At 42.7% G+C, this 22,810-nt stretch overlaps 1 protein-coding gene across 1 annotated transcript in view; it reads right to left on the reverse strand.

The window, feature by feature from the left end:
- The window catches only part of CPS1 (carbamoyl-phosphate synthase 1), a 92,098-nt gene extending 78,705 nt beyond the window's left edge, over window positions 1–13,393 (reverse strand). Inside the window, exons 1-5 of the mRNA XM_066553616.1 lie at window positions 13,271–13,393; window positions 7,301–7,410; window positions 3,262–3,406; window positions 2,619–2,708; window positions 2,028–2,084 (exon numbers count right to left, since the gene is read on the reverse strand). Coding sequence (XP_066409713.1) covers window positions 2,028–2,084; window positions 2,619–2,708; window positions 3,262–3,406; window positions 7,301–7,410; window positions 13,271–13,393 — 525 coding nt within the window. The remainder of the gene's footprint in view (window positions 1–2,027; window positions 2,085–2,618; window positions 2,709–3,261; window positions 3,407–7,300; window positions 7,411–13,270) is intronic.
- Between the last annotated feature and the right edge of the window lie 9,417 nt (window positions 13,394–22,810).

The following is a 22,810-nucleotide window of genomic DNA, read 5'->3' on the forward strand; positions in this document are numbered from 1 at the left end:
GGAGAGACATTATCAGCAGTAATATTTGTTAATAGGCAGTCTGGCAAGCTGTGTTGTGACATGAAATTGAGTTGTCTTCCAAGAAGATCAGAATTCAGATCCCCACGTAACTGTCACATAGATCTGGGAGTAACCCACAAAGCAGTTTGAAGATTTTTTGGTTTTGGAAACCCACTGTGAGGTTTTCAGCTGCCTCCTGTGCACAGCTACAAGGCAGCAGAACTGGTGTAAGGCAAAGCTATGTAGGAGGCAGGTCAGCCCAGCTGTTTTCTGAATAAACTGTTAAAAATAAAAATCACCTCCAGCAAGCCCTGCTCTGTGTTGCTGTTACCACCTGGCAGAAGCTAGGACACTCTTGTTCTTCTCATTGGAAAAAGAATCCCTGCTTTGGCTTTGCCCCACTCCTGAAGTTAGTGGGATTAATCTAGGGTTATGCTCTTCTCAGCATGGGAACAAAGTGTGCACTACAGAACTTTTCAAGGATGGAAAGGGGAAGTAAAACAGAGAAGGTTTTGTGGTAAATTTATCACATCCCGTTTTCATGATCAAACATGTTAAACTCAGCTTCCTCTGGCTATGACACCAGTATTCACACTGGGATTGCTCCTTGGATTCAGTGATTCTCCTTTTAGATACTGCCCTGGCTTGCCATACCTGAAGTAGCCTTGCCATTTCTCTAGGGCAAGCAACAGCCAATATCTTGCACTGCCATGCACACTAATAAGGGCAAGTTTTGAGGACAGTTTTGCCCTTAACAGTGGCTGACATTCTATGTCTTCTTTCTTACACCAAAAGCTGCTCCAAGCTGCTTTACATGGAAAAAAAAAAATCATCATCTTCAGCAAGTCCTATTCTTGGAAATGAGGCCCCTGAGTGGTACTTGAGAGGCCCTGCATTTACTTTCAGTCCAGTTTAACAAGTCATTGCTTATTTCTGCATGTACCATAAGGAGGCCCTGTTCTCACCCCCAGTTTTTACAGAGACAGGGAGTGAAATACTAAGTAGGTTTTTTTCAGCCTGAGAGAACTGGGTGAAGAGGTGACATTATGCACTTTAAGAGCTATACACCAATACCATTCAAAGTCATGGTATAATGGGACTCACTACCATACACTGCTAAATTGCAGGACAAACACTGAAAGTATTAACTTTGGATAAAAGGAATGGTGATCTATTATGTCTTAAGAAAGCAGAAAATACATTGCCATTTTCTATTAAATTGTACTTGTATGCTATCTGTAAGAGCAGGACAATGCCACATCTTCCTAATAGAATTCATTTCTACAAATATTCCTTTATTCAAGATGGCCCATTCCTGTTTTGTGCTGTGGAATGAAAGGGGGCATAGGGTTGGGCTGCAGACTGAAAATTGATCATCTAAAGAAAAGAGCAGCTTCAAATAATCCATTAGGAAAGAAAGCCCTCCAAGGCAAATTTACATTCAGACTGGCTTTGATCACCATTTCAGCCAGTGTGAAGTGTACCTTCACATTAACCTTCACTCCATAACATAATCCTACCCATGACCTTCAATTGTCAGCTCTTGGAAAACAGAGAAAAGTAATAACTATTGAAAATAATAGCAGGCTTCAGCCAAAAGAAACCAGGTTAGGAATACATCTTGGATGACTGTAGGCATTCCTCTGTCTCAGAGGGGCAGGACAATTTCCACTGACCAAAGGTGCCACTGTCTGTGAACGAATATCCACAATATCTCACAGGCTTGTTGCTCTCTCTGACTGTTTCTGAGTTAAGATGTGTTTGAAACCTGTTGTGTCTGACACTACCCGAGGCCTTTCATTTTCATCACCTTGGGCTGGCTCACTTGTGCAGGACAGGAAACCCAGAGCAGAGCCAGGGAGAGGGGGCTCCTTGGGATTAGAGCATTGCCCAGCAGCACAGAAGCCTTTGGAAGAGCACATGGATCTGATCTGAAGTCAAGACAGCCCAGCAGTACCATTGCTACTCCAGGTTTGGAAAGGGCCCAGCAAGGTTAATGCAACTGGATCAAGGGAAGCAGATCATACCTTGTCACGAATTAATTTGGACAACATCCTGGTATCAATCCCATACAGTGCAGGCACCTGAAGAAAATCCAAGGACAAGTTAGAGAATAAGCAGCTAAAAAACTGGAGGAAGACAGCACCCAGATCACCTTTATGAGAACATGTCACAGAATCATAGAACAGTTTGGTTTGGCAGATTTTAAAGCTCATCTCATTCCAACCCCTGCCAGGGACAGGGACACCTTCCACTAGAGCAGGCTGCTCACAGCCCCATCCAGCCTGGCCCTGTGTTAGGAGCTCAGGCTCTCAGCAGCAGTCTTACAAGGCTGCCTCACTGCAGCTCTTCACTTCTCCTCCCTGTTCCCACTCATAATTAGCTAAGATGCTCAAATCTAGTTTCTGCTCCAAAAAGCACAGTGGGACAGCTGGGATCCTCTGGATACACAGATCTTGATCTCTGTGATCAGGAGGTGCAGCTACAGGGTTCCTCTCAATGGACAGCAACCCCTGGACTGGTAGGGAATCTGCCACCTTTATGTTCTGGAACAATAAAGAGCTCATCTTTCCATCCAGGTCAGTTCTCATTGTGCTGTTACATCTAGTATTGCTCACCTGTTCTTCATGCAACCACTCTCCCAGGCTCCTAGTAGCCTGCCAGTGGCTGTACTCATTGCTATAATCCTGCACCAGTAAACCTGAAACCTGTAGAGAGAAGAAACATCATTTTGCACTGGAGGATCACTTTTGTATTTACCCTGTACCTTCAACTTGCACTCACCATAAACCATATCATGGGCAGACTTCAGGCTAGCTCATTGCTGTACCTGGGCATTTTTACCAGGAAATCCACAGAAGAATGTGCCTTGGTAACCAAAGCTGCAAATTGCACTGAGCTGACAAAACACTTCTTGTCAAAAGAAAGAAAATGGAAATTTAGGACAAGAAAATTTTTTTTTTTTGTAAGAAAACTTATCACTTTTAAGTAACCTTTCATTTCAAAAGTCAGCTCAATTTTTCAATGGAGTTAGTGTGTAAAATAGTTATTTCACCTCAGAACAGATACTTCCAGAAGGCACATGGCTTAGTACAGAAATCAAGATGGAGTATTTTTTGCTACCACTCCTTCACAGGAAAATACCAGAAGAAGAAAAAGAAAGGTTGAGTATCACTGATTTCTTCTATGAGGGAGCCAGTAAACTCTTACTCAGGCTACTGGGCACAACCCTTTGATCAGCACTGCTTCTCCCACCATTACCTTGATCCCATCAGACTCCAGAAATCTCCTGAGGCCTATTTCATCCAAAGCAGCCGTGTCAGGCACTCCACCATTCCCAACTATGGGGTTAGCCAGGGTAAGAATCTGCCCTTTGTAGCTGGGATCTGTCAAGGCTTCAGTGTATCTAGGTGAAGAAACAGTAGAAGGAAAGTACATAGGTCTGGAGTCAAAAGTAACACAACAGAACCAGTGAAAACAAGACAGGTCTGAATTCCCAAAAAGACAGATGATGTTCATGTGAAGATATTCTCAGAATAAAAGCAAACACCTCTGTGAATATACCCAGACTTTGCCATTTGTGGTTAAACATTTGACATGGAGAACAAGGAAATGCTTTGGCTTCTCATGTTTCATTGAAGGAAAGCACATCAACAAACTCAGAGTCCTTTGATTTAACATGAGAATCAAGTACAGGGAGTGCAGGCAGATCTCAGCCCTGCACAGAGTATCACTGATAACAGCTTGGCCTGGCCTCTCCCTGGGCACATCCCTGGGCAGTGCTTTGCCCTCCATGTGCTGTAGGAGCTCTCCCCTCTTAGCGGCAGCAGAAAGCTCCAACTGAAAAACCATCAGACAACAGAGCTGGTTTTGCCCAGGTTTTGTCCCTTCCACACTCTGGAGCTTGTCTTGGGATGCTCAGGGCTGTAATTGCTCTTTTTGTGGGAGAGGACAGACAAGTCTTTGGGTTTCCTCCTCACTGCTCTGGGTCCTTCTCTGCCACCAACCCTGCCATGGTCCCACTTCTGAAGTTTCTCCCTGGCATTCTCCATGTTCCCAGCCACAGAGCACCATCCATTTCACCTGACAAGACTCCTAAGTGCTTGGAAGCTGGCTGGTGTACTCCTGCAGAAGAAAAGTTCAAGACAAAGCTTTGGGATTCAGCATTGCACCCCTGGTCACACAGCCCCAAAACATGTCCTGTCATAGCCCCAAAGCAGAAGCCTGGCAGTTTGTGAAGCACCTGAATGCCCTTCTCAGCAAGGACAGTGCTAAAAGCACACTGGAACATTCTTCTGCAGCAGAAGAGCAAAACTAGGACTCCACAAAGTACCATCTCTGCAACTAGTAGGTCCAGTCCCACTTTCAACCATATATAGGGGGACAGGGTAAATGTGGTCTATATGCTCCTGTTCTTCAGCTCCAAATTAACAAACAGCCCCTCACTTTTTCCCTTCTTCTATAGTATACTCATGCAAATCTCCCTTAAACAATTATTGTCTTTCAACCCAAAAGCAGCTGCAATTTAGCAACAGATGAAGTTATCCCCACAAATATTGAGCCAAACACATAAAGAGACTTTGGGATGAATCTGCCCTGTACAAAATATAATAAATTCTTGTCATTATTGTTTAAACAGTACCTAATTGGCAACTCCAGTCATCTACCAGATATCAGCAAGTCACAAGAGACATTTTTATGGAACACCAGACTTACTGCCAGAAGATTAATTGTCAAACATTGGGAAAATCTTCACAAAAGCAGGACTGGCTGCTGGCAGATATAAACACAGCACACCAGCCAGCACTGAGAAATGACAGGTTGAATAAACACTGGCCAGGAAATATTTTCAGGTAAGCCTCTCCTGATGTTCAAATCTGTATTTGCAGCTGCAGGTAAGCAACCACACAAAGTGCAGTGTGATCCCAAAACTGCAGCAGGTACGAGGCACATGGCATGGGCATGCTGGGCACTGTTCTCTCCTTCTGAGCTTATTGGTTATGCCTCCAAAAAACTACTTGTTACTGACAAAGCTAATGTCATTGACCTTTGATGTCATTTGTGACCAGCAAACAAGGACAGAGAGCCATGGCTCTGGGTGGGGTGTGCAGGCAGAGCTCAGACAATGCCCTTTAAGCAGGAACAATGCTGTGTGGAGCACAGAGGAGCAGATGGAAACACCAGCTCCAAACGTGCTGCAAGGTCTAACCCTTGCTGTGCCTGCCCAGAGGTCTGCCTAATTTCAGTAAACTCCTGTCAACCCATTCTCTCACTAAAACATCATGGGAAACACACATTTATTAGAGACAAACACCTTTATGGAGCCATTTCAAACATGGGACATTTCATGGGTTGTAAATCTTCTTTCTTAATGAGAAACCTCCTCTTTTTGTTTCTATGCCAAACATACAGCTGCAACAGTAGGCTTAGTTTTTTTTCAGCAAATGCTTCTGAAAAGTTCATCCTCTTGCTTTTCTATCAAAAATTCAACATTTCATCCCTGAAAGAGTGCTCTTGGCCTTCTAGTCCAGAGCAACACGTCGACATTTCAGCGAGCTTCAGCTACTTCAGGCCTGAGAGCTGTATGCACATAAAGTGCTTTGCCTCCCATTTCTATACCATGAATCAGAACATGGGGGTCCAGATGAGGAGATAAAGTGCAGAGCAGCCTATTAATCACCCCAGAGAGAGCCCATGCTGACCCCACTCAGCACCCAGAAACACCCACTTCACAAAAAGCAGGTCTGAGGCTTATCAGCACCCCTGCACTCACCTCTTGCTCCCTATCATGACAAACTGCTCCGTGCCCCAGCAGCCTGGCACCTCCCTCACCCTGGCACAGCCTCTTCCTGTGTCAGGGAGAAGGGACAGCTGGGTTCCTCTGGATACCCAGATCTTGATCTCTGGGATCAGGAGCAGGAGGTACAGTTACAGGGTTCCTTTCAATAGACAGCAATCCCTGGACTGGTAGGGGAATCTGCCACCTTTATGTTCTGCAACAATGCTGCAAACTCTTGTTTTCCATTTCTCTGAATCAATCAAGGTCACGTTCTGTACAGGGGGCTCTGAAGATACTTCCTTACATTTTTAGTGTTTTCTCCATGCCCATATGCTGCCCAGCACAGAAGAGATCTCTGTCACAGCATCCTCTCCAAATGATTAGACAATGAGCAAACACAACTTCTACTGCCACAGTAACACATGGAGAGGAAATTAATCCTTCAGGTCCTACTTGACTTTTGTCATGTGCCAAGATTTATGGCCCATAATCTATCAATGAGAAGAGAACTCTGGTGCCCTCCATCATTCTGATCTATATTAAACAGTGGCTTGTTGGCAGGTATATTAACACAGCCAGTAATTAGTGCTGTCAAAATGCTTAAATAATTGTCTCCTAACGCAAAACTCTGCAAACTGATTCCCCTCTGCAGCAATTTAACATTCTCACCAAAGGTATCATTTTAAAACTCAACCTGTGAGTACTGAGATCTCCAAAGGACAGCATAATGTGGGGAGCACAAAGCAGATGAGCAAAGACAGCTATGAATGACTGCAGAAGCAGCTCAAGCATTAACAACTCCATAGATGTCTTAAATCCCCAAGGACATTTCCCTGTCCTTACCAAAAGCCCCATTCCTCTGCTCAAGCAGTCCAACAAAAGCACTGGCAGCATTTGGCTGCCAACCTAAGTCAGCCATAGGTTTCTACCACTTGAGAAGAGAGAAAATCATGCTAGGTTAGGCATCAATCTGATCCTGCCTTTTAGCTGCAAAGGCACAGAACGCAAAAACATCCTTACCTGTGGTGTGAGCCAACAAATTACATAAGAGATGGGTCATAAAGGTGACCAACCTGGGGTTTAAAAATTTTGCACTCAGAAGCCAACTTCCATTACCAAGAAGGCTGCACATGCTTCAAACCTCTATAGTTGATCTGGGCACTAGAGGGAGAACAGACAGCTTCTCTGCTCTGACTCAGCAATTCAGTAGGAAGTGATCAGAACCCTATGTATCTCATTATCATCATTAGATCAGTCTTTAAGGTGCTTATCACCACAAATGCTTTGGCACAAGGGGTCTGCCTGAAACATCTTCATTAATTCTATCTCTCTCTGTACCTCTGGACTACAATGTAATACATATTGAATATATAGAAAAATAAATATAATAATATAATATAATAAATATAGAAAACCACCTGCTTGGATCAGAACCCTACAAGCTTGGAAAAAGCAGCTTTCACACTTCAACAAGCTTCCAGAGAAGTCCTGATGCCCGGATGCCATTTGCTGTTGCCTTACCCAGAGAGCCCCGTGTTGAACACGACTTCTCCTGCTGTGGAGGATGGATAACCAAAAGAATAGCCCTTCATCTTCATCCCATCTTCCAGCACCAAGTTTGCTGTCTGCACCTAGAGAAAGGCACATGAAGAGACTCAAACACAGGAGGAAAGGCTTGATGTTTATACAGGCAGCACCCAGGATACCTGCCTTTCATGCCTAGCACTGTTAGGTACTCCTGCCCTTCTCCCACTCCCAGTTGCCAAGACATTACCTCTTCTACCAGCCTGATGCCTTTTTTCTTTCTGACTCTTAGGAAACATTGTTATCCTAATGAGCTGGCAAACCTCCCTGCAAGCAGAGCATGTGCTGCTTTTACTGTGGGATCACCCTTTCCCATGCCTTAGCTCATTTTTTCTACATATGACATCTTGTAATTTACCAACATCATAACCCTGCAGGGAAAGGATCACTTCCCTCCTCAATGTTTGCTCAAGGCCTGCTGCTGACTCTGCTGGCTCTCATCCAGCTCTGACCTTTGATAGGTGCTTAACTTCTGGTGCAACCATACAGCAACGCCACTAAAATAGGTGTGTGTGCTTAGTGAACTGGTGTCAGACAGCAAAATTCAAAATAGCAGTGTATTCTGCTGTAGGACACTGGACCAGAGGAACTCATAGATCATAGATGGATGCTCATGGTCTCAGTTACCTCAGGGACAGGCATAAATTGTGCCAGAAGAAGCAGCTATGAAACAAGCAGCCTAGAGGAAACCATACCCCTTCCAGAGAGGGTTCAGCAGAACTGAGTCCCACACTAACTGAGGGATCCCTTACAGGCTTCATCACTATTTTACAGCCAGGCAAGTGGGACAGAGTGAGTTTTACAGAAGTCCTTAAGAGATTCATTGTCACAACTGGGTCTTTGCACATATCAGACTAAATGTACCACCCTCTTTGGTCCCACTTGGAAACTAAAGCTTTCTTACTCTGTCCAGGCACTGGATGGGAAACCACCAGAGAACTCCAACTTCTGACAAATAAATAATGACTACATGCACAGCAGAAATGACAAAATGAGTTGGGAGTTCCCTCAGCAGGATCACTGGTGACATGCAGAGGAGGAGAAAGGGTAAGCAAAGCTGTAAATAAATTTGCCAATGAATTCCTGGCTTAAAAGAACTTTGACTATGAACTTCCAGGGCCCTGATAAACCTCCACCTCTGGAAGGCAAGCACAGCTGTCTCCTAGGCACAGGCAGAGTGACCACCAGTGCAAAAATCCCAGTGGTTTGTGCCACAGGAAATGTGCCAAGCATGTCCACAGGAAGCAGCTCTCACCATGATTTAGCTTCATATTGGTTTCTTTTACAGAACTATTCCTCTTACTGGGATTTTTAAAAGAAAAATCAAGATCAATTTGCTGCAGAAAGGAGCTGGAGAGCTACTTCCCATTAGCTGTAAATCAGATGAACAATCACAGCAAGGAGAAATTTCATTCTCAGTATTGAACATTTTGTAACCATCATGCCAAACATTCATTTACAGCCCCTCTGCAGTTACAAATACCACACAGATCAATTACTAATGTACTGCAAAATACACTAAAAATCAAACTGAGATGCCAAGTAATTGAATTCTGTGCATCTGGGATGCTTTTAGCCTTGCCATTTTTTCCTCATTAATGTCAAACACCCAGTCATTCTCCAAAGATTTAGCCATAACTTTTGGAACCATCCCACACCACTGGACAGTTTAGTCAGCAACACAAAAATCTCCTCCCTCCCCAGTTATAAACACAATTTTTGTGGCTAAATCCCCTAGGTTTAGACCAAATTAAAATGAGGTTGTGGGCTTCCCACCACTGGGCACACCTTGGGGCAGTTACCTCAATTGTGGTCCTAACTGCCACCAAGCCTGGCAGAATCCTTCAGGAAACAAAGTCCACAATGGTGGAATGACCAGAAAATTTAAGATTCATCCAAGTGCTGAAGGCCAAACCCCAGAGCAATCACTGTGAGCTTCAGAGCCTCACCCTCACTAAAGTTCTGCATGGCCTTCCTCCCACCACTGCCCATCTCCCTTCTAAACCAGAGAGCACAGAAATCATTTCTGTTGAACAGAAGCCCTTATTATACTAGTAGAGCCCCTACACAGTGTTCAGGTAATGGGGAAAAATGTCCCTGAGCAACCATAACCTGCCTGCAAGTTCAGCTATAGCAGGGAATAGATGTTCAAGTGTTTCCCTCCCTTCCTTGATTTATTATTCTTAATTAAGTGGTTGGTTCATTGAGCATTCTCAAAGCAATTATTCTTGCTTACATTTCCAGTGGAGGTGTTACCTTATCCCTAAGCTGCCAGCCTACCTTGTTTTCTCAGTTTTGTTTTTAAGGTGAAATGTGATTTACAGGCTACAGAGAAAGCCTCTTGGCTCAATCAGGGATCAGTTGGGAGAAATACTTCCTTTCAAAAAAAGAACAAGCAAGAAATAAACAGCCCCCCAGAGCTTCCATCAGGTCCTTTTGTCTTCACTCTTCTCAAAAGCATCCCCACATAGCCTCAGATAAATCTCTGTTGTAATTTCAACTAAATTGTTTCTACCACACCCACCCAATATAAGATATGCCACTTGCAATCCGATTTCCTCTTCCTACACATCAGTAGCTTCACCTTTAGCAAAAGGGCTTGTGCTCTAGAGAGGCTGCAGAACTCTTCAAGAGCTTTGAGGATGAAGATGGCTAACAGGGTCATGTTGATGTCACATTGACAGATTTTGTGTATTTTGTCAAAGCAGCTTGAAGAGTCAACTAGTTCAGGTCCCACTTCATACATCAAGTAAAGAAAGCACTTAAGAAGTTAAAATAAAAACAAATCTAAACCCAGTAAGAAAGTAAGAAAGCAGATGAAATTAGTTCCCTGCTGGAGCAGCCCTTCCTATCTAAAAAGTGGATGATAAAGATCTGCAAAATCTCAAAAAATCTTCAGTACAATTCCACACAGCCCAGCTTCTCTGCCACATTTCTTGGCTCACACCTGGCTGGCTACAGAACAGCTGGCATATCAGAAGCAGAGAAGAATCCAAGATCTCCAAGATTCCTTCTACAATAAAAAGCTAGTGCCAGGACTGAGCTACATTTCACTCTCCCAAGACCAATAGCCAGCAAAAAAGGAGTAATTTTCTCTTTGATAGAAAAATCAAACTGATTCTCACTCTTCTTGTGAGTACTATGCCATCACAGGCTGGAAATCTATCTGGGCATGGCTAACAGTCAAGACTTTCTTTGCCAACCCTGTGTATAACTATCTGTATCTATCTGATTTTGCTCTGGCACATTTGTTCCTGGCTAACATTGAGACAAGAAGACAGGGAAATAAAAAAGAATGAATCAAGATGAGTGTTTTGGGATACACCAAAGAAACTTCACACTTAGAATATTTTTTGGGGAGAAGCACTGGATTAATTCCTTTATAATCCAAGACAAAGCCACAGTTTCTACAACTTGAACTGTTCTCAAGGCTGTTCATAGCAATGCCACAAATATTTGTCCATCACAAAACTCAAAGGAGAAGAGTGAACCAAGCCAGATGAGGTACCTAGCACAAGTTGCTGAGGACCCATGGAAATGGGCACCCCTTTTCTCCCCCACAGTAACAATTCACAAAGTTCCCCCATCTAGATGGGAATGGGCCCCATTTTACATCCCCTTCATCTCCAAAACAAGGAGTGCAGTACCTTGTGACTCATCTTTGGCTTCCTCACCCACCTCTCTACTCTCCTTGCAGTCACTGTCCCATTTCTTTCCACCTGCCTCAAATGCATTTGAAGAGTCCTTTTGCAGTAATGTGAAATAGTTTCTAAAGCCAGCACTCTACAAAATTTTCCTCATTTCTGACTACATTTTAGCTCATTCCTGGTGGTTTTTATAGCTCTCCCAAACCTCTCCTTACTGAGCCAGCTGTACTGTTACAAGCCACCTATTTATTGCTCACACTACCTTTACATGCCCATTTAACTACATTGGCCTCAGAAGAGCATTAAACAATAAGAACTTCAGCCAGCAGACTCTCTGCCTCTCCTGAATTTTAAACAAGCTTGATTAACCTGAAACCAGTGATGTTAAGCATCCCTACTGAGAGCCCTGCGGGGTCTCTGCTCTGCTCCCTGCTCCTCTTTCACTCATGGATGCCCATCTCTTCTTTAGAATGGAAGGATGGGATGTAAGAGAGAAATATGGACATGTGAGTCCCCACATCTAACACTACTCACCTACAATGGTGTTTCCCCACACAGGGTGAGTTTAAACTGGACAGAATACAAACTTGGGAGAAGCATTTCTCTAAAACTACCACCTCTCCCTCATGCTGTCTAATACTTAACTTACATACAGGTTAGATGTTTTCATTGTATTTTGTTATGTTTCCTAAAATAGCCCAGCAAGAGAAAGTAATTAAAGGCAACTAAATGCTCATTTAAGCCTGCAACAATGGAAGAATGAGACCATTACCTAATACTGCCATTAGTCCATACACAGCACCATGGATCATAGAATGTCCTGAGTTGGAAAGGATCCACAAGGCTCATCAAGTTCATCTAACTCCTGTCCCTGCACAGGACAACCCCAAGAATCCCATCATGTGCCTGAGAGTGTTATGCAAATGTTTCTTTAACTCCAGCATGCTTACATTACATTTCACTCTTTCCTCAAATTCCTCAAAAACACCCATTATCTTCAGGGCTGGTTGGAACACCAAACCCAGCCACAGGTCACTGCTTGCTCACTTTGCTCACAACTAGACTTAACTTCCACACTCTGATGCAAAGAAACTGGGAACTCACATGCTGAAGGAAGGTGTATTAGCAGGAACACTTCTTGCCTTACCCTGAATTCCACTGAAGAGGAATTTTTGTTTTAAAAGTATCATAGACTAGTTTGAGTTGGAAGGGACCTTAAAGATCACTGTGTTCCAATCCCCTGCCATGAGCAGAGCCACCTTCCACTGGATTCTCTGTGCAGCCTGTTTCCAGTGCCTCACCACCTTTGCAATAAAGAATTTATTGCTAATATCTAATCTAAACATTCTCTGTCAGTTTGAATCCATTCCCCCTTTGTCCTGTCAAATAACTGGTCTGTTGCAAGGAGGTCAGAGGACTCCTGATTAATGAGTGGCTGTGGGGCAGGTAAGAGAAACCCCAGTGCACAGAAGTGATACTGATCAGCCCCCTAGACCACCCTGCCAGGTAAGGCAGCACCTGCAGTCCAAGTCTCTCTGTGCTCTTCCCTACCACTCTGAAACACCACTCCTCCAGGCGCTAATTCTATTGCACTGTTCATTCAACACAACACCTCTGCAAAAGTGCCTCTTCCATGCAAAGTGCATGCTGAGAGAACTCACCCAGCACTTCAGTGCTACAGAACTGCCACACAAAGTCCCATTTCACCCATTTATTCCAGCTCCTGTAGCAAAAAGCACTAGAAAGCTGGGGGAATCAACTGAGTGGTCCAGCCCCAGTAAATCCAGAGTTGATACGCTGATGCCTTCACAAGAGTTGTCTACCTCTGCAATTAACCTCAGAGCCACTGTAGTTTCTAATACATTGAAAATGGATTCTGTATGGATTCAGTAGAATTTTATGCCTCAAGTGATGCACAATTTTGAATATTCAGCCAGTTCATTCTCATATGGACTGAAACATCTGTTGTTAGCTATCAGTCCTGTAGAAGGGTGAGGTGTTTCTAAAGAAAACACCATATAATAATTAACTGAAACCTTGAACTTACACCTTTTGGTGTAATTTGCCCCATAACTTCCATTCCAGACTAGACAAAAAGTGTGTTTGCTTAGCTAATAAGACCATTTAGCCAAGCAACCCCCTTGCTTAGGGTTCAGACAAATTTCCTCTGGTTCATGTCTCTAGGTAAGCCCTGTTATCTGCAGGCAAGTTATCTCTGCATGCCAAACACATCTATTAAACAACAGAAGTTCACTGTTACCTTGATGCTCAACAGTCTGGTACCTGTCCTTGAGAAACTCCAGTGATCAGCAGACACATTGCAAAACTTCAATCTGCCTTTCAAAGTCTTCACCACTTTGCAAGCTGTCAAAATTCTTGTCATCTTGAAAGCTGCTGATGGGTAACTAAAGTTTAAAGCACAGAAGAGAAAACAAAAATCTGCTTGTATGGATTTCTTCAAGAATTGGTGCTGACAATATACTCCTGTAGATCACAGGGGAAGAGCACAGAGGCACAGCAGGAGCACTGAAGTGACTGTACAGCACTGCCCTCCACCTCCCATTTATTCTGCCATTAAAAGTCCCAGGTGCAGCCCCACCTCCTCCCAGCCCTCCTCAGAGGGGTGCTTGCTGCTTAGGCACCCTTGCAACACTTCTCCTCCTCAGGCTGCTCTCTGAGCACTGTCACAGGGGTTTTAACCCCACCTGGAAGATAGCAAAGCCTGAAAGAGAAATCACCCCAAGAATACAAGAGCATGTAGTGGCAGGACAAGGGGGAGTGGGTTCAAACAGAGAGAGCAGGTTTGGATTAAATATTAGGAAGGAATTTTTCCCTTTGAGGGTGGGGAGGCCCTGGCACAGCTTGCCCAGAGAAGCTGTGGCTGCCCCATCCCTGGCAATGTCCAAGGCCACATTGGACAGGGCTTGGAACAACCTGGGATAGTGAAAGGTGTCCTTGCCCATGGCAGGGGGTGGCACTGGATGATCTTCAACATCCCCTTCCAACTCAAACCATTCTATGATGCTGAACAGCACAGGCTGTGCACAGTGTGGTTTTGAGAGCTCTCAGTGTGGGGTCTGCACACTGGCTGTGGGACAGCCTGTGGCTGCCACAGAGATGTGAAGCAGGCAGACAAAATCCCATGGAAAGATGAAATCTTTATGCTGTGTTTGTTCCAGGTTCCAAAGTGCTGTCTGTCCTCAAATAAATAAAAAATTTTTCACAACAAATAAATAAATGGTTGCAAAAGAAGAACATCTTTTGGTAACATTTCAACGGGTCAACACATGAAAAAAGGTGAAATTTTCCACATGTTATTCCCCAACTATAGATCTTTGTGACTATAATATTTTGCCTATAACACTTCACTCTTCATAAAGAATAATACTCCTCATTAGCCAGAGATGAAAATGCCTCATTAAGACAAAAGCTGGGAGAGAAGTATGCCCATTTATTATTCTTCAGGAACTAAAAAGAAGAGGCATCTTTTGAAGCCCAGGTGATCAAAGTCTTAATTGGCTCAAAGCAATATACACCCAAATTTCTTTGTGCAGCTGGACACATTCTGCTGTAAAGGATTCTGCAAAGGATTTAGGTGACTTAGTCAGTGGCATTAATAGTCATGACTTCTTTTTATGCAGTGGTTTGAGATTAGTCTAAATTGACACCAGTACCACACAAAAATATTTCCTGTGCAGCTCATTATATATTCACCAGGCTGAACAGTCATGAACAGCATAAAAGATAGAAGAGAGGGGAAAGGGTTTGGGTACCCTGCATCACATGAAAAGCTTTTTGCATATTTGAAAGAGAAACACATAGAAAAGGCCCAAATCCAGATGATTGAAAAAGATAGACAGAAATAGGGCAGAAAACAGCCTGGGTGTAGAGAAGCTCACTGCTTCAACATTTTGCAGGTGTGCAGGGCCAGGAGAGCCAAGCCAACAGTAATTCCTGATAACTGTGGTTTAGGACATAATTTTTTCTATAAGAAGATATCTGGCAACCATTCTGATTTGTTGAAGGAGCTTGAAAGGCACAGATTTTACTTTTTGCAAACAAAACCAAATAAATACAGGGGACTGGAAAATGTATTTGCTAGCTCTTCCTGCATTTGCTTGGCTCTAGTCTGTAGTGATCCAGAAGCCAAAGCCATGCCTATAGGTGACTGGACTGCAAAAACCTCTACTTTGAACAAGAAAGGTCATCTTAATATCCAAACTCATGTGAGCTCACACATGCAGCTCAGCTTTCTTCCAAAGTCACATTATGCTAGCTTTAAACTGCCAGGAGTACAATACACAGCATTTGGAAGGTTTTTTGTTATGGCTGTGCTGAACAGGAAATTCCACACTCCATTTTACTCTCTGCCAACATCAGGGAGTGACTTTGGACCCTGGGATACATGTTTGAACCAGAACCAAACCATGCTGACAGTTTCAGCACCCTAACTGCTAATTCCTAACTTCCCTCTCCCACCATGGGTGCTGCAGTGAGGCTGCACCACGAAGCTGCTGGATCCACATAAAAACTCACCCCTTCCTTCCACCACGAGGCCATTGATGAGCACAGGGCATCAGGAATGATCAGAAAATGGACCATACCTTTTGGCAGAGTGGCACTGTGCAGCTGCATAACCACATGCACCCTGTATTCAGTGTGCCAGGGATCTGCTGGACACATACACACCTCATGTGGCAGCTGTATGATAAGGATTAAATGTTATATGGGTGAACCACTGGGGAAAAAAGAGTTTCCTTTATCACCTACAGAGCAAGGATATTCCACTGATTACTGCTCTATATTTGACCCTGCTGTCTTCCCTATTTTATTATCAAAATTGATTAAATCCACCTCAGACCTTCTGAGTTGAAGAAGGTTATAACTCCAGTATAAGATTTTTAAAGCCTCCTCCATGATAAAGGAATTTCCCTCTGCCAAAACCAAAAGAAAACATCCAAGCTATTTGTCTCCCTGCCAACATGCTAAAAAAAGGTCACAAACTATTGACACCTTAAGGCCAGAAAGTTTATATACATTCCCTAAAGAAGCCTCAGCTCTGGAAAACCTGTTAACACACAAACAAACCTCCTGTGATATGGATAGATTTTAAAGTATGCACTTTTAAAGACCAGAAAAGGCAGAATCACTAGGAGATGGAATCAATAAGGGAAAAAAACAAAAATAAAAAACAACTAAGGAATAGTGGAAAAAGAGCAGAGACCCATGGTTTTATGAAAATGCAATCACACTGCCTAAGCTTAGAACTTGCCAGCCAGGACATGACTTCCAATTGTAGCACCCCTACAGAAAGTTTCTGGAAGAAGGATGTCAATCAGAGAAATCAGGAATGGCAGAAGATTCACTCAGACAAGAATAGTTCAGGTACTGGGGGAGAAAGGTGGGAAATTGCAATTCTGTCTCACAGGAAGGCAGAGTGCCTTTTGCTTCATATTCAGTTACACTATTGTACAGAGAGAGAGACTGGGGGAAGGAGAGCAAAAGGCTCAGTAAAATAAGGAACTTTTTGTTATTATTTACAAGTGGAAAACCCCAGAAACAAAATTCATCACACAGCCCCACTGGACCATTAAAAATGAAACAAAATCAGTGGTCTGTGGCTTTGCAAATCCCCAGGGACAACAGATTCAAAGAATGGCAAGTGCCTACATTTTGAGAGGTTTAAAACAAAGTGCTTGATCTTGAGAAGTGCTCAGAGGAGATGGGGCCCTGCTTAGATGCCCCAGAAGAGGTGCCCCAAAATGGGAGCACCTAAAGCCCTTTGTCACAGCTGGGAAGCTCTACTTTAAGCAACCAAGCTAAGCAAGGTTTTTCATTTTCAAGTTTTCTGTAAAAAGCACAAGATAGTTCCAGTCTTGCTTGAGAGACAAGAGATCAGGGCAAATCTGTGAGCATGTTGGGCCAGATTCACATCAGTGCAAGTCCCAAGTAATTGCCTCCAGCTCAGTGGAGCTTCAAGTGGCATAAGTCTCCCCTGAATTGGGACAAATGTAACAAGCAGCCCACATAAATTGATTGGACTCTTATTTCTTATGGGTGAAACCAGAGAAAAGCTTTTTCTCTCCATATGTCCTTCAGATACTTTTGGAACTCTCTCCTGCCATATTTCAGATTATGTCTAATACCTGACCACCCTGTCTTGTCTCCACTAAATTACATTTGAAAATATTGACTGGAAAAGCAGAATAGTTGAAAGTTCCAGCAAAATCGCAATTCTCTGCCACCACTGGGAAGAAAACAAATATTCTCCTCTACCTCTACAGCTCACACAAAATCCGTTAAAGTGATTTTGAAACTCTCTCTTCCATTTCAAGGCAAGCTACACTTGCTTCCCAAGGAACTTATAATGAAGAGTTTTGAAAGCACCTGAAAATATTGAGATTTCCGATCTATTTCCTAATCAGGTGTTAGTTTATCAAGAGAGATCACTGCAGACCTAGGTAGCAATTTTTGATCAAACCCCATTACCTCAGAGACAATAACTTACTTTTTCTGCAGTATATAGTGGGGGAATAAACAAAGTTCTCTTGTTCACATGCAAATGAAGTAACAGCATCCAGATATGCCCCATCTCCCAGTCCTCCTGGATTGCTGCAGGAGAGAAAGCTGCTTTGATCCTGTCTCAGAACAAATGAAGCATTTCAAGAAAACCCTACAATGTATGGAAAATGGCAAAACAACACAAGGTGAGAATTTCAAAACTAAGGCTGATCTTCACCTGTGTATACAGACAGAAACCAAAAGGAATAAGAACCAGGAACAAGTCTTATCCCTCAGCTCTCCTGAATTCTGTAGTTTAAAGCCACAGCCAGAACAGGGGATTTTTTCCATGGTTTACTCTATTTCAGAGTGATGCCTCAGGTTTTAGCTTTTATAGTTTTCACATTCTGTGCTGCTTTAGTGTGTATTTCTGAGCTTCATATTAGGGGATGGTGAGCTCTCTGCACAGAGCAGGGAGACAAAACAATTCCTTCTCTAGCTGGGGACCAAGGACAAATGATCCAAATCTCAGGCCCAAGAGCATAAACAATGTGGACTGAAGAGAGAAAAACAAGAAGGATGGGACTTGGTAACCTAAAGCTATAATTGGACAATGAACTCCAATATGCAAATGGACCAGAACTTATAAAAGTGAGAGACCCTGTGACCAGGTGTTCATTTTGGGTTCATCTTGGGTGCAGCCCTGGCTGGGCTCTTGTGCTGCCCAAGGTGCATCCATTGAGGCCTTTTAATAAATCCCTGCTTTATTCTTTAGCTCTGTCTGGCCTCTGTTCTGGGTCAGCTTTCACAAGGCATCAAGAGGAGGTCTGGAGAAAAAAGTATTTTAAATTTTAACAAGAGAGGTTCTTAGCAGATCTTCAGATTCAGGTGCTGCTTTTTGATTCAGTCTTACTAACTCACATGATTGTGCCAGGAATGATTCAATATAAACTCAGATGAATTTTTTTTTCAGATGGAAACAATTCCAAGTGACAAGGCAAGAATAGTAACTAAAAAGGGACTACTCCTAGCTGCCCACTGTACTCATGCTTGCAGCTTGTTAGCTTGTTTTCCATCCAACTCAGTGCCTCCCTGAGATACAAAGTGCTCAGTTCTCTTCAGTCCAAAGTCCTTTCTACCCCTGACTTTTTGCTCTTTGCTTCCTTCCACAGTTTCTCTGCATGAGTAACAGTCTCCCAGCTCTTTGGTGTGACTCTCTAGAGCTGCTGTCCCTTGAGTACATTTCACAGGACAGAAGCCAAGAAATAGCAAGAATCCTACAAAACCTTAACTATTTCCTGCAGAAGGCAATAATCCATATGAAAATCAGTATGAAATCTGTTATAATAGCACAATTTAAACCTTATTCCTAAGTCCCAACCTTGCAGCCCTCATTTGTAGAAAACAGGTGTTTCTGGGTAAAGGAGAACACACAAAGCTGAGCCCTGAGCCAATGCAAATTTATCAAAAACACAAGGTGCTTTGAAGAGGACATGCAAACTTCATGTTAGTGAGGGCCTAAGAAAATAATTCCAAAATTCAGGCTGTCCTCCTCGTGATCTTTGGCTGACAGAGGCCCAGTCTGAAGAAAACATGGATTCATTCATAGTTAGGGATGGAAAACACAGTACCTATAACTCAAAACATCTTCCTAACTCTGATTGAATCGCACTTTTTGTTTGGGAGTCCAAACAAACAAAGAAGTATAAAGAAATGTTTTAAATTGAGTTGCTCAAAATCTGATTTTATTAAGTACTGAAAGTAGTTATTTTCACTACTACAGAAGAACTTTTTTTTAGAGAGATACTATTATTACTCTTTTAAATTAAAAAAATTCCTTCTCTTTGTTTTTTAACAAACTTTCCAAAACAAACCTAAAAGCAAGTTTCAGTTAGTACAATAAGTGAAGTATCATTTTGATATATTAATTGAAATGTCAAAAAGCATCAGAATCAAACTGAGATGCCGTGTCATCTTCCTTCAAAAACATTAGTTCAGTCTAGCTGACAGCTAAGAGCAATTCAGTTCTGTGAGGTAAATAGTTTGTTCTGGAAACAGACCCTCATGCCCTATTCACAGTTTCATAAAATGAAAGAAACATGCCTCAAAACAACCAAAGTATCCAGGGGTGGCAGCAAATCCCACAGGAATTCAGGATAAAAACATGTTCACAGTCAACAGGCCCTGTGACAGTTTCAATTAACATCCTATATGATAGTTTTAAAAGCTAAAAAAGATTTTTCATTTTGTAAGGAAAAATAATGCAACAACATCATTGAAAATCTCAAATCAATACCATGTGAAAGAGCTTTCTAAAAAGAAAAAAATAGAAAATTTCTTGCTAATTCTGAATTGCCTAACTTAGCACATCCCTTCTCTTCCAAATTTTGTCTTTAAGCAAAAAACCAAGACAGCATTTTGATTAGTAAAGGAAGTTTATAAAAGGGTTGACAATAACTATTCCCACATTAGAGAAAAAATTATTTTCAAGGAGATTACACTTTTTATTAAGGCTTGAAGAGCCATGGGTACACTCCTCTGTCTGGGATACAGAGCCCATGCTTCACCCAAACTTGACAAAGATAAGGCTCTTATCTTCAGCAAGAGAAGAAGAATCAACATCTTGAAAACGGGTCAAATTTCATAGCTGCTGAGATTAGCAGCTCCTCTTAGATCAGCTGACTTGGAAGAAACAGAGAAAACCCTTGCAGTGTCTGGAAATGACTGACATTACTCCAACAGGTCGATTTCACAAAGTCCTTAGCCAGCAAAAGCCCAGAGCTGGCAGGAGAGCACTGCTGGAGGGTGATAAGGAAAACACAAAGTGCAGTTTGCTCCCAGAGCCACAAGGAGCACCATGCCTTGGACACAGCTCCTATTTCCATGGTGATGCCACCAAGGGAGGCTGGTGGAATCTGAGAGATACCCAGAAGGTGTCTGCAGTGTTTGACTGCAGGCTGGAGCTGAATTCCATTTACTAGAAGACGTAAGGAGCAATAATTCTCATTCCCGGACATTTTCTAAATAGACACTTTCCAAACAGGGGCCAGGATTGGCAGTCATCCTTTTTCCCCTGTGATTCTAGAGGCTCAGACATTTCACTGGCTTGTTACTGTGGATCATTAAAAAGGCCAAAATGGCTTTAGGAAAAGCTTACACAAATCCAGTCTCCCCCATGCTAAACATTCTTTACAGAGTCTAAAAATAACATGATCTTACAATACAAGATTAGCTACATTTGCTCAACACTCCTGTTACACTTGCTTCCTTCTGCAGCAGCCCTGTCATGGGTGAATATGTGATAGTAATCATACCCCAGTGTGTTTGGTGTATCAAAGAAAAACAAAATTGACTTGCTGTTGATTATATTATAAATAGATATAGCCTTCCTCCTAGATAAAAGCCTAATATACACTGTCCCCAAGCTGCTAATTTATGCATATAACTGTTTATGTGCATTTGCATAGGCACACACAGTGTTCATTGGGCAGTTTTGTCTTTTTTCTTTGACTTGATCATCATCCTTTCCCCAAATAAAATAAAAAAGTTCTATGACTGAACCATTTTCATGGGTATTTTGACCTGAATAAAAAAATTCTATGACTGAACCATTTTCATGGATATTTTGACCTGGAACCCCTTGGTCCAGCCTTCTTGGTGGGCATGTACAGAAAATTGTGGCCAGCCCCATCACACATAACCCTGTGATCTGTGATCTTGGGTCTACGACCAGGGCAACCCAGAAGAGAAATAAGGAAATGAGTAGAGAGAGAGAAAGCATCCATCAGAAGATACAAGCACCACAACAGAAATGTGTGTTATAGACATTTATATTTCCTAGAACAAGAGGTATTCACAGCATTCTGAAGTGGGATTCATAGGAACTGCCACTGGTAGGACAGCTGCTGCTTGGACTACAACAAAACCCAGATAAAACAGGCTTCTTCTTCCCAGCACATTAGTGGGTCAGGCCTAAAGCTGCCCTCAATTTAAGGAAAAAAAAGCAAAGCAGCTCCACTCAAATGGTGTAACACATGATCAGCCTCAATGATTAATTTATGGGCTTGTACCTCAAGTGTCTGGGTGAAGTGTCCTCTCCTAGCCTTGTCTGAGCAAGAAATACTCTCTTAATAACATGTCCTAACATCTTTTACCACAACAGATGTCATACCCAGTGACAGGAAAGGCTTACAGCTGCCTCTGGGGAGATTCAGCAAGGACATTAAGCAAGCCTTTCTTTACTGAGAGGGTGGTCAAACACTGGAACAGGCTTCCTAGAGGTGGCTGATGCCCCAAGCCTGTCAGTGTTTAAAAGGCACTTGGACAAGGCCCTTACAACACTATAACTTCTGGCCAGCCCTGTAGTGGTCAGGCAGTTGGACTGGACAATCCTTGTAGGTCCCTCCCAACTGAAATATGCCATATAAGAGGAAACAAAGTTTTCTACAGAAAGCTTCTTCCCTAATTTCCTGAGAATCAAAAATGAATTAATCATCCCTCCAGTATAAAAATATTTACCCTTTGGAAAGGATATACACAACATCTCTCTCCAGTCCAGTTTCTTACCCTTTAGTACCTATGCAGTACTAGCTGTACTAGTTCTGAGAGAGAGAGTTAACATTTCATAGGAGTTACTTCATATGGCCTTGGCCTCTCACCTTATATACAGAATCTGTGATCAATCAGCATTTTCCTTGTTGCTTCATGCCTGGTGCTCCAGGTTGGAAGGATTTGCAAAATTTGTTTGTCTCAATCTTTTCCTCACTCCTACTTTTTTTTTCTTCCTGTGGATACCCTGGGGAGAAAAGATAAAAAGCTTTGACTGTTGCACACAGGGCTATGCACTGAAGCATTTTCTTTAACTTACACATAGATACAGGCATTAGGCAGATACACACCTGAGGATACAGATCTCTCTTCAAACAGCACAGCAAAGTCTTGCTATATGGATCTGTAATGTCATTTGAGAAGGGATATGATTTTAGCTGATTAAAAACATTTTTAGGGCTGGAGAGCAATGAGGTTTGAAGAAGTAATTGATGCTGTCAGGTAAGTGTTCAGGATTTCAACCTCAGAACTCCAGCATGGTCTATCCAGATAGCATTGCTGTAATAGCAAGGCAGCTTTAGGAGCTAGTCAGCCATAAGACTGTATCATGCTCCATGGGGATGGCAGACATTAGATAAAGTTTTGTACCCAGCAAGACACAGAATCCCAGGATGGTCGGGCTGGAAGGGACCACAGTGGCTCATCTGGTCCCACTTGCCTGCTCAGGCAGGGTCAACCAGAGCACAGGATT

Source organism: Molothrus aeneus, chromosome 7 (genome assembly GCF_037042795.1).
Source record: "Molothrus aeneus isolate 106 chromosome 7, BPBGC_Maene_1.0, whole genome shotgun sequence".
In the NCBI taxonomy this organism is placed as follows: domain Eukaryota; kingdom Metazoa; phylum Chordata; class Aves; order Passeriformes; family Icteridae; genus Molothrus; species Molothrus aeneus.